This window comes from Phyllostomus discolor, chromosome 15, assembly GCF_004126475.2.
Source record: "Phyllostomus discolor isolate MPI-MPIP mPhyDis1 chromosome 15, mPhyDis1.pri.v3, whole genome shotgun sequence".
NCBI classification, from domain to species: domain Eukaryota; kingdom Metazoa; phylum Chordata; class Mammalia; order Chiroptera; family Phyllostomidae; genus Phyllostomus; species Phyllostomus discolor.
Genome location: NC_040917.2, coordinates 7,310,464 through 7,322,492, shown reverse-complemented (window position 1 = coordinate 7,322,492; position 12,029 = coordinate 7,310,464). Strand labels below are relative to the sequence as shown.

General features: G+C 46.5%; 1 protein-coding gene across 1 annotated transcript in view; it reads left to right on the top strand.

The window, feature by feature from the left end:
* The window catches only part of MAP3K21 (mitogen-activated protein kinase kinase kinase 21), a 47,752-nt gene that overhangs the window by 20,953 nt on the left and 14,770 nt on the right, over positions 1 to 12,029 (top strand). Inside the window, exons 3-4 of the mRNA XM_036016189.1 lie at positions 2,499 to 2,647; positions 6,064 to 6,239. Coding sequence (XP_035872082.1) covers positions 2,499 to 2,647; positions 6,064 to 6,239 — 325 coding nt within the window. The remainder of the gene's footprint in view (positions 1 to 2,498; positions 2,648 to 6,063; positions 6,240 to 12,029) is intronic.

The window sequence follows — 12,029 nt, the reverse complement described above, 5'->3', positions numbered from 1 at the left end:
TTTCAAGAAACTGAGCAGATAGCCTTTGAAAACTATCGGTTACAACTTTGTTGTTGATAGTTCTAGCATGATGTGATTTACTACTACATTGGATATTCCTTTTTTCAAAAAAAAAAATAATGGACCAGCACAACAGAAACAAACTGAGATACAGAGAACAAACCGATAGTCCCCAGATGGGAGGGGGTGGGGGCGGGTAAAAAGGATGAGGGGATTCCGGAGTACAAATGGCCGTTACAAAGTAGTCACAGCGGGGTGCGAAGTACAGCTGAGGGAGTAAGGTCAAATGGAATAACCCTGTAGGGTGTCCCATGGGCACCAGACTGAGCCAGGTGACCGCTTTGTAAGTTACCTGGGTGTCTAATCACCATGTTGTACACCTAAAGCTAACATAATGTGGTATTAAGTGTACTACCCAAATTGCAAAGAATAAAGGACAATTAAAAATAAATAGGAAGAAGAGTGCTGTGAGAATTGCAAACAGGCGTTTCTATAGTGTACAGATGAGTCAATGCAAGGTCAGCTTCAAGGGTCCTGTGAGTGGGACAGAGCTGGTGGGTGGGAGTCCCCTCAAAGCTCAAACTCCCGTCTGCTGCCTCCGGGCCGCAGTCACTCAGCTGTGCTGGCTCCTCCAACTCAGAGCAGGCGCCGGCCCCAGGGCCTGGGGACTCACACACCTCTGCTGGGGCCAGCAGAGCCCCGGCGGACGGGTCCCCACGGCCCTGCCACTGGACACACTCTGCTGTTTCTACACTATTTTGTTCTGAATGCTTTCCGTGCACAGTCTAGAGCAGCGGTTTCCCACCTCTTTGATCTTAGGGCGCACGTACATGAATGACCAAAATTCTGTGGCACACCAAAAAATTCACTATATATTTTTTATCTGACCAAAAAATAGGTATAATTTTGATTCATTCATTCCAGACGGTTATCGTTGTGCTGGGCTGTTGTCATTTTTTAAGTTGACCATCTAAGGGAAAAGAGGTCGGTAGCACAGGTTGTGAGCATTCTTGGGGCACACTGCCGGTCCCACATCGCTCGTCTGAGCCCAGTAGGCTCACACGGAGAGTTGTTCGTGAGATGCCATCGTGTCCGGGATGGCCTGAGCCTCAATGCAGAGAATCCACAGCTCTGCAGAGCAGGTCTCCTCTCAGGGGCCCTTGTCTATCGTCTCTGTGACGGGGTGGCCCCACAGCTCCTCGCATCAGAAGATAAAAGATTAGAAAAGTGAACAGGACGGTAGGACTGTATTGGTGATGTTAATAGAAATGAAAAAGAAAGTAAATAGGACTTTCTTATGTGCTCATGGGTGTCAATGTGCAGCCCAGTGAGTAGTCTGGAGTAGCTGACTCGTGTGTGTGTATTAACAAAAGATAATTTGAGTTACTTCCCGTTTTGAAAAAGGTAAAGGGGCACTAAGGTACTGACCAGTCTTATAGGGGAGATTAAATATATATGATGCAAACTTATTTCCAGGCTCCTCTGTGTTGCCTTCGAGTCTGTGGCATGGATGTGGAGTAAAATTTGGTCCTTCAGCTTCATTTAAAACATTGGTGTAGCATTGGCCGGGGTGGCTCAGTAGACTGAGGGCCGACCAGTGAACCAAAAGTGTACCGGTTCAATTCCCCGTCAGGGCACATACCTGGGTTGCCAGCCAGGTCCCTGGTTGGGGGCATGCAAGAGGCAACTGATCGATGTATCTCCTGCACGTTGATGTTTCTCTCCGTCCCTTCCCCATTCTGTCAAAAAATAAAATAAATAAAATTGTTTTAAATTGGTTTAGAAGTCCTTCCACTGGGTCCTCTCTTGTATTTGTAATTGCATTTGGCTTTGAGGACTTGGAAAAGCCGTGACCCTGGGTCACACCTGCCGATCCTCCCAGAGCTTGACAGCAGCTACTGTCCATCTTGGCTTTTCCCTCCCACTCACCTCCCCCTCCTCCCTGCAAAGTAGAGAGGTGATGTGCCACCAGCGGGTCCGGGGAGGCCCTCCCGATTTCTGGGGTCTGTTACTGTCGAGCTGCCTGGCGAACACATTCTTAAAATAGACCCTCAAACAGGAAGTGAGAGGCAGAAAGATAAACAATTTTGACAAACTATTTACAAACCCTTCCATCTGAGTCCAGCGGTGTGCAGCGTCAGAGGGATGTGGGGCGAGCATCTTCTCGTCCTGTCAGTCCTCGCGAGGTTTCGTCTACGCGTAGGAAAACGAGGCGGAAGGAGAAACATCAGAACCACTATGTTACTCCAAAGAGCTGCACCCGGGCTTTCCTGTGCATTACGCAGTTTTCATTCGGGTCGTGCGTGCACAGCTGATTTCTGGGAGTGACCACGTTTGAGACCTTGACCTCCCCCCTCCGGAGGAGGGCCACTTTCTTGGAAGAGAAGGTCCTCACTAGCAGCCGGAGGAAGACACTGATACAGCTGTCCCGCCCGCTGTGTCAGAGGGAAAAGCCCGGTCCCCTGCCCCACTGACTTTGTGACAACCTTGCCTTCCAGCTATGGCGTGCTGCTGTGGGAGCTGCTCACGGGGGAGGTCCCCTATCGTGGCATCGACGGTCTCGCTGTGGCTTACGGCGTGGCAGTCAACAAGCTCACCTTGCCCATTCCCTCCACCTGCCCGGAGCCCTTCGCCAAGCTCATGAAAGGTACCTGCGCGCCCTGCCTCTGCGCGTCTGTGGGGGCGGGGGGACCCGCTCATGAGAACGTCTATATATTTTTTTAAACTGCAGACGAAATTTCTGTGGTTCTGATTCGCAAGTGCTTTTAAGGACTTGCACTGTTTTAGAGTTAGAAAGCTTGCCTTTGATCTCAGATGTCAGGGAAAATTCTGATGAAGTAAGTAATTTAAAAAACACTCCGGTTTTTATCAGTGACTCATTGATGTGCAAAATTCACCGGAACGGTAATAAAGTTTTCACCGAGTAGAATTCAAGGACGACATTGAGTGGGCTCAGGTCTGCTGTTTTAAGTCTTACCAGATGATCAAAAAATGTTTTACAACCTTACTTGGCATGGTCTGCCCTGACCTTACGTGTGTGGTCCTTATCTCTCAAACATTAACTAACTCTTTTTGTAAGCAGCCAGTTACCTTCCTTAGTTATCAGGCTGTGGGTTAGAACCTCTCTTGTGACTATAACACGTTGGAGACTCGGGCGGCGCTGGGGCGAGTGGTAGATCTCTATGGCAGTGAACTCCCCAGCCAGGGCAGCTTCGGCCCTGACGCTCAGAGCTCATGTTAAGGCGTGGAAGCCACGTGTCCCCTCAGAGTGCCCTATGCCGCAGACTAGAGCCTTGTCTTTAAAAGAAAAAAGGAACAGATCACATGTATGTAATAACAAAATGTCAAATTCTTTAAGAAAATGTTTTTAAGAACTTGCTACAATAAAATGGTCAAAAACAAAACCCAAAACTATTAAACAAGTTACTTTGCGGTACAGGGTATCATTGACTTATTTATGTAATACGTCAGGCAGATTTTGTGCTAGAAACAGAAGGGGGGATCTAAACTGAACAAAAATGCAGGAAACGGGTATTCATAAATTTCTGGTTAACTCAGGCTTAATATTGTTAAGGACCGGGGGTCGCAAACATCAGAAGTGTACTTTTCTACCTCGGCAAAGATTTTTTTTCCTTTTACAAGTCAGAACCTCACTATCCATTTATCAAATATATAAACAGTGTCTGGTTGATTTCCTAAACTTGATGACCTGTGTCGCCATCAGATGCTGGTTCTGTTACATTTTGTTATACATTTTCCCTAATGAACCTGGGCCTGTGATCGGGAAGACACTCCGTAACAACGGGAGTTTTTTATTCATGAATAATTCAGCAAGTGTTGTTTGAAAGCCTGTTACATTTCCAGGTCTAGAAAGAGCAAGACAGGCACAAGGCCTGCCCCAGAGAGCTCACCGCCTAAAACACTGCAAACCTAGGCCCTGGCCAGGTAGCTCAGTTGATTAGAACATCGTCCCGATACGCTAAGGTTGTGGGTTTGATCCCCGGTCGGAGCACATACAAGAATCGACCAATGAATGCAGGAATACGTGGAAGAACAGATTGATGTTTCTCTGTCTCAAAAACATCAATACATTAAAAAACATTTAAAACACAGCAAATCGAGCAGTGGTTCTGAGTCACTATGAGCCTTCTTTTCAGTTTTAAAGATGGAATACACGTTGATTTCCTCTGTAAGGACAGGACAAATGAAACCACCCCTCACGCAGACCGTCCTTCAGCTTCTCGTGCAGGGGTTTGAAGTCTGTGTGTGGACAAGGCCTCTGCTTCGCTTTGTCTCCTCCTGTGACAGTGTCGAGCGTCCCCTCCGGTTCTCCCAGCACAGTCCCCCGCCTCACCGCGTTCCGACTCCGCCCCCACCCCCACCCCCAACTCCCCGGCTGTTTCTGCGATGCTCCGCGTCAGCTTTCCGTCCCCTTCCCTGCAGTCATTCCTCTCCTTGCTGAAGCTTGGGCTTCCCCCGTCGTCCCTTCCTTGGCCCCTGTTCACTGGACTCGTCTGGGCTCATCCGTAAACGCTGGGCGCGTGGTGTCACCGCCACTCCCTGTGAGCATTTGCTGGAACTCCACTGGGACCTTCGGGTCTTTGCCCTCGTCTCTTCCTGAGTGCCTTCCCAAGTATTATCCCGAGGAAGACGACGTGAGAATTCCTTAAAGCCTGCCTTAAAAGAATCTGATAAAGGAATGCAGAACTCAGCACAGGATGCTTCTACTTTATCTTCAGCTCTTACTGTCCAAGTTTTGGATTCTGCAAGATCAGAGTTAAAACTCGGCGCGGGATATCAATGTTACACATAAGGGCTAGGTCGAGAAATTCGATTTTGGGCTTTCTGATAGTAAATTAAAATTTATATGAACCCATGAAGCTTGAAACTTAGAAAATGCCCACATGATAAAAAGTTAAGACAGTTAAGCATTCCTTGATATGTTTGTGTCCTTTATCGTAAAGGGTATAAAATTAAGAATTCACCTATTTTTGAGTCTTCAAGTCAGATCCTATCAAGCAACCTGCCCTGTGTGATCCATAACCCTTTCAAAATTTTAAGTTAGCTGTGGCCAGTGTGGCTTGGTTGGAGCATCAGGCCGTATACCGAAAGGCTGCAGGTTCGATTCCCAGGCAGGGCACATGCCTACATTGTGAGCTCTATCCCTAGTTGGGGCACATACAGGAGGCAACTGATCCATGTTTCTCTCTCACATCAATGTTTCTCACTCTGGGATCAATAAACATATCCTTGGGTGAGGATTTAAATAAATAAATAAAACATTTTAACTTAAAGACAAATAGAAAGATTCGATAAATTTAATCTTCCAAATGTTCTCAGAAGCAATGATCAGAAGCACCCTACAGTAATAAAGAACAGCTGGATCACCCGTTTTCCCTAAAGGAACCAGCCGTGTGCTCCGCGCGGTGGCGGTGAAATGCTCAGGTCTCTGCGAAGAGGGAACGGCGCCACTTGCGCATCCTCTTCACAGGAGGAGTGAAAGTCACCAGGGACCAAGAGTCACCCCTCGTTATTTCATCAGCTACCGGTGTTTTCGTAGCATTTTAAATGCCTCATTTCAGTTTCACAACAACAATACCAATATTTATTTTGAAAGGTGATCCTATTCTCCAAGTAGAGGGCATTAACAACTCCCAACACCATCTCTAGGAATAATCTTTAGGAACAATTGCAGGAGCTTTAAACTCTTCTGCACCGGACTTGAAGACTGCAGGGAAAGCTGTGCTTCCAGGAACCCTGCGTACCTTGTGCCGGCAGCTGCGGGTCAGGGGTCAGCGTGCTCTTACAGGCACCAGTGGGCGAGGTGGAGCCGGCCCCCAGAGCCCTACCCAACCGTGATTGTGGTGCCCGCCCCCGGCAGGGACCTCGTGTGAAACAAAATTCCCAAATCACCATCAATAGAATTTTTCGTTCCCAGCAGATCTGTCAACATGGGCTGATAATGTGAGCTCCGCTGAGAAATGCTATTAATGAGATACTTGTTTATTTCAGAATGTGAGCTGGGTTGGACAGGGGCATTAATGAGATTCTTGCTTCTTTTAGAATGCTGGCAGCAAGACCCTCATATCCGTCCATCATTCGCCTTAATTCTCGACCAGCTGACCACTATTGAGGGGGCGGTCATGACCGAAATGCCTCAGGAATCTTTTCACTCCATGCAAGACGACTGGAAGCTGGAAATCCAGCAGATGTTTGACGAGCTGAGAACAAAGGAGAAGGTGAGCGTTACGTACTGACTCGCCTGCCAGGCGCGCGTTTGTGGGAGCCTGGAAAACTCGGGTCCAGAACCACCATTAGCATTGTCCTAAAGTGTTCCCAGGCATCGGCGTTGGTTGACTCTTGCTTTCCAGCTAGAACAAAACCACTGGACTTGAAACGTGGAATTGGAACATAAAAAAACACCTTGTATTTCCCCATCGTCTTTTTTTTTTTAACCAGAGTATTTTAAGTTCAGTCCTAGACTCACGTCATTTTTATACATAAAGGCTTCAGTGTGCATCTCTAACCAGTGAGACAGTTCAAAACCACTTTCTTGCCGTTATTATCTTCCAAAGTAACAGTAATTCCTTGATACTGTGTTGTGCTCCTCATTCAACTGCCTCAGTCTGTCTGGGGGGCCTTCTTAGCGCTGGTTGGCACACATCGGGATTTAAACGAGGCCTCTGTGTTGTTTCTAGTTTTATCTTTTAAAGGCTCTTTCGGGCTAGTCCCTCCTCTTTTTATCTCCAAGACACTGCTTTTATGGGAGACACTGGGAAAATGTGTCAGTTTCTAAAACTTTTTAATGCGAGTTAAGCTTTGGCTGGTTCATGTGTTTTAAGAAGAAGGAAAATAAAGCTGTATGTTAAACATGTTGAAGCAGCATTTATATTCCAACGATGTGAAAGGCGAGAAGTACAAACGCACTGAGCTGGGAAGCAGACTTGCCAGGAAGTGAGTCCCGTTGGCCCGGTCTCCTTTGACAGATGACAAATGACTGGTCACGGTCACTGAAGAACCCCAAGGTCAAGGCATGGGTCTGTGCCTTGGAAGCAGTACTCGTTTTTTTAAAGACATGGTTGTAATAGGAGCTCATTTTGATGAATCAAGGTTTATTCTGTTGGTCTGAAGTATAAACTGTTCAAAGGGTTCACTTCTTATTGTGGGTGCAATAAATGGGCCAAAGTGCAACATTGCAAGTTTCTGATAAGCATTGTAAAGGCATATAGTTGTCCAGGAAGGAATTTATATGCCTCACACAGTTGTGATTCTAGTAGCAGAGTTCTTTTTAGGCAATAATACTGTGCTAAAGAGTCTGTTTGCTTATGACCTTGAAACATGGGATGATGTTTCAAGTTATGACCTGGAAACATGGGATGATGGTATAGCCGAACGCCATTCTCCTGTGGTTAAGTGACCTTGACTACTTACGCAGTGCGGCCCTGAATTCCATCTCTAGACTTTCACATCGACTTTGATCCTAAAGGCCAATAGCCGACCTTGGTGCAAAGGAAAGGGCAAAGGAGGGAATAAGAAGTTGTGGTTTGAAGATACACATGTAACCATTTCTTGAGCCTATATATATGTGTGTGTGTGTGTGTGTGTATGACTATATATGTGTATATAATACTGTGCATGCCATCAAGACATCCAATGCCTAAATTCGACCCTTGAGTAGCTTACTTTTGTTATCTCGCTGAATAGGGAATTAATAAATGTTTGTCAGAGTTCGTCCTCGAAGTGCAGATTGTTTTCCAAAACAAAAATGAGTTTTAAAAACGTGCCTGTGGGGGAACCGTTCTGCATTTCGGTGTTGTAATCTTTTCCCGGCAAACATAAGGTGACTGTCCACTGTGTCCAGGAACAGGGACAGGGTCCTGGGGCATGAAGACAAGTGTGGCCACCTGTGCCCTGGAGGGGGGGGCCCTGTACACCCGGCTGGGTACTGGGATCTCATTGACAAGTTTTTAAAAGGGGCTTCGTGGGCTATTTTTTCAACACTTTTAAGCCAAAAATTGAAGTCCACTTCCCCGCCCCCTGCCCTGATTCTACTTCCCTTTTTATGTTAGTGGAGTACCGTTCTCTCAGGTGCTCAGCCTCACAGGTGTCTGAGGATGTTTCTTGTGGCCTCCGGTGTGACAGGGACCATCGTAGTCACTCGTTCCCCTAACCCCATGTCCTCATATCTCCTGATCACTGCAGTGGCATCCCACCTGGTGACCCTGCATCCAGTCCTGCTCCCCTGCCTTACCCCGCCCCACTGCCCAAGACCCCTCCAAACATGCATCAGAGCATCCTTGCTTCATGGCCGACTCCGTTTCCGTATTAACTTCCCTTGCCTTTCCATAGTTAGCCTGACCTTGTCCCCAGCCATTCTGAATTCCTTCCAGGTCCTCTGATGCCACGACCCTGACTGCCAGCCTTTCTATGCGTCTGTCCTCTGCCGAGAGCCCTGTCCCCTCCCCAGCTCTGATCCCCGCCTCACAATCGCTGGCTCCAGCATCCTCAGCCCCTCTCCTTGCTGCACCTGATAAAATCTTGTCACAGGAGCCTGCTCCTTCCTCCCTTGTAATGGCTGGCCTGAGTCATCATTATTATTATTATTTGCTTGTTTAATTGTTCTTGGTCTGCATTTTCTGCTAAATAATAAGGTCATGAGCTAATGCTATTTCCTTCTTGGTCATTTCATCCATAGCACTGACCAAAGTACAAAGGATGATACTTGGTATATGGTTGGCGTTAAGTAAACTTTCTTGGTATATGGTTGGCGTTAAGTAAACTTTCTTGGTATATGGTTGGCGTTAAGTAAACTTTCTTAATATGCCTTCAGTTTACAATTAAAGCCTACACAAACTTTTCAAAAATCGTATTGAGAGCTCCCAGCAATCATGATGATTACTATTACTATTTTAAGTGAAAAACAAATCTAAAGTGTGTCAATGTTCTGAATCCTACTATGAACCTTAGGCTGTGACAGAGGCCTCCAGCTCAGCTACTTAACCTTTAACCTCTGAGTGTGTGTTCTTGAGAAACTCCCATACACGCATGAGGAAGTGAAGGCCGATCCCTTAGGTATTGTTTGTGTCCATGGAAAACGGGAAGCGACCCGACAACCAGCGAGAGGGGGGCAGGTGCCTGAGCCGCTGTGCGGACTCAGCGGGAGCCGCACGGCAGTTCTGACGCGTGGCCTCTGGCTGCGAGTGTCTATGTGGGTGAACCTCAGACTCAACCTTGGGCGGGAAAGCGGGATGCAGAAGAAGGTTTACATTAGGTGCCACTGATGCAAATTCATAAAACCATAGACAACAAAACTGTTCAGATGTACAGAGCATCCAACAGCAGAGGCTGGGAAGACCGGAAGGGGACCGTGGAACAGCTGATCCCGGGGGTGGGGGCGGGTAGGATTAGAGTGGGGCACGGAGGGTGGGACAGGCCTGCGGCACAGCCTTAGCACCTACTGAATGCTGACGGCGAGTGCGCGGGTATTGGCTGTCCCGCTTACAGTGTGTTTTAAGTATTTCATAATGTACAATGATTAAAATAAAGGGTAGAGAGAAATACATAAGCTGCAAATTCTTTTTTTTCCTGAAGTCATTTTTTTTCAAGAAGTGTTGAGAGGTAACTCACTCTCTTCCTTAGATGTTTCAGATTTTGTAGGTTTAGAAATACAACACTGGCAAATGCAACCTTAGGCCCTGACACTACCGGTACGTAACGCTCCTGTAGTGAGAAGTGATAATCCTGTTTGACGGCTCAGGTCCTGGCCACTGTCTTGTGTCCGATGGTCAGCCTCCCCAGGCCGGTGGCTGGAAGGTGGAAAAGGGGCCTGGACATCTGGGCAAAGGACAGAAATGGGCACAGAAAGGTTGGGGATTGCAGGGCTGCCCTCTAAATCCGATGAGGGAGGAGCTATATTTCGTGTTGTTTCAGATTCAGAGGTAGGACCTCTTGGGCTCCAGGCGTTAAAGTTTGGTCCCCAAACCGAGAATGTTCTAGCCTGCGGCCCCTTTCCCTCCAGGAATTCCCGTGGGCTGTGGGGGTATCTGCCTGGGATTCCAAAATCCACAGGAGCCCCTCCCCCGTTTTAGTGTGACATCTTTGGCGGAATTCCAGGGTCTAGAGCAGTCCAGTGTGGTGGTTAAGACCCAGGACTGGAGCCAGACAGCCGGCTGGCACTGGGCTCTGCTGCTGCTGGCCCCAGGCTGTGCTCTGGTCTCCTCACCCTTAAATGTCCCAGGAGCTAGGTGGCTCTCTCTCCCCGCCCCCCCACCACCAGCAAAGCTGCCTGTTTCCAGCATTAAGTGTTAGCCTTCGAACAAAGACATGGTGGCTTTGAGGGTGGTGGGGCAGGTCCCAGCAGCCGCACCGCCCCTCCCCCCACCAGGCCCAGGTTTTAGCAATCAAGTAATACAGGAAAATGACCGACCAGATTAACTTCTTCAATCCTGCAGTTCTTTGAAGAGTTATTATCAGTGATATTATACGTGTGTTTCTTCGAAACTTGAAAACAATTTGTGGACTTAAAATGATACAGAAAAGACTCTAATGGATGTTTTTTTACACTTCCCCAAATTGTTTTCAGGAATTCTAAAATTAGATGTCTGATAGCAAAAATTAAAAAGATTTTGGGGTATTGGGAGAGGACTTGGAGGAAAAATAAAACTTGAGATCACAGATTTTAAAATTTGGAAATAATGTTAACAATGGTTATTTTAAACTATTTTATTTGATTCTCTTTGATTAATGACAATCACATCAGTGGAGGTAGAGCTAGTGAGTTCCTTCTCATCTTGTGGGTTTGGTAGAAACCAAAAAGCATGCTTCACAAATGGATTCTGCTCTTTCTCCATTTCGAGGTTTTATAATAGTTCTTTGTTATTCTTCGAGTCTGTTCAGCTGTCCTATACGTGCAAGTGTCTGTGTTTTTTCTAATGTGACTTACGCAGTGCTCCTTGAAATACAGCATTTATGGTGTATTTCCTGTGAGCCTTCAGTTTACAATGAAAGCCTGTACAATCTTTTTTTTTTTTTTTTTTTGCTCAGAGATTTCTAACCGCATCTTGTAGCTACAGAGCGTGCTCTATCTCCTCTCTGGCTCACTGATTGCTCGAGGTAGGAGGCGTCAGACTTGGAGTTAATGGTCAGTAACTTGGCCGGCTGTGCCCTGTGTTACTCAGTAAACTGTAGCCTCTGCAGATACCGGTTCCTCCCCGAATTCCTGGCTCCTTATCTCTGAGTGTCTGCCTTTGTGCGCTGGGCGAACAGAGTGTCTTTGAACCACTATATGAAGGCATGTCACCGTTAATGATTAACATCTTCACCAGGAGTCTGGGTTTGCCATTAGAATGGGCTGTGCCAGGCAATTAAACAAATATTACTACTTAGTAATCTCAGCCACCAAAAGAATTTTCTGTGTGCTTCATAATTTCACAGTATTCAAAGGGGCTCTAATACCCCATATGGTTTTTTTTTCTTTTATGGGTGAATGTTTTCAGATCCAATCAGAAGGAAGAGTACTGTGGCTATTTTCTTTCTGACCTTATTTTTTTCTCTTATGAAGTCTCAGGCGAGGGAATTTTTCTGCTTTTATTCATCAAGTTGTTGGCGAGGGGATTTGCCTTTTAGCTTGGGGCCGGGAATTAAACATGGTTTCTCATTCAGTTACTGTAGCAGGAACAAACAAAACCCCCGATTGAATGTGCTGCCCTTATCTCTTCCTCATGCCATTTCATTTCACAATAGCTAATTGGATTGATATCAGCACCGCTGAAAAGTAATATCTTAACAAAAGGGCATACAGCAGTGAGTTAGAAGTTGGGAGTGACTGGAAATTGTCCTCTGTCCCCAAATACACTGCAGTAAAATCTCCAGTTTGGACAAACTGGTGGGAGAATGCCACCAATTAAATAATGCATTCCATAATATTTTTAAAAAGTAGGTAATATTTTCTTTTTTTTTCTTTTTCAAGCAGCACGTGGTAGTTTATATCCGGCACAACCTTAGGGAGAAATGCTGACCTGCCCTGTAAA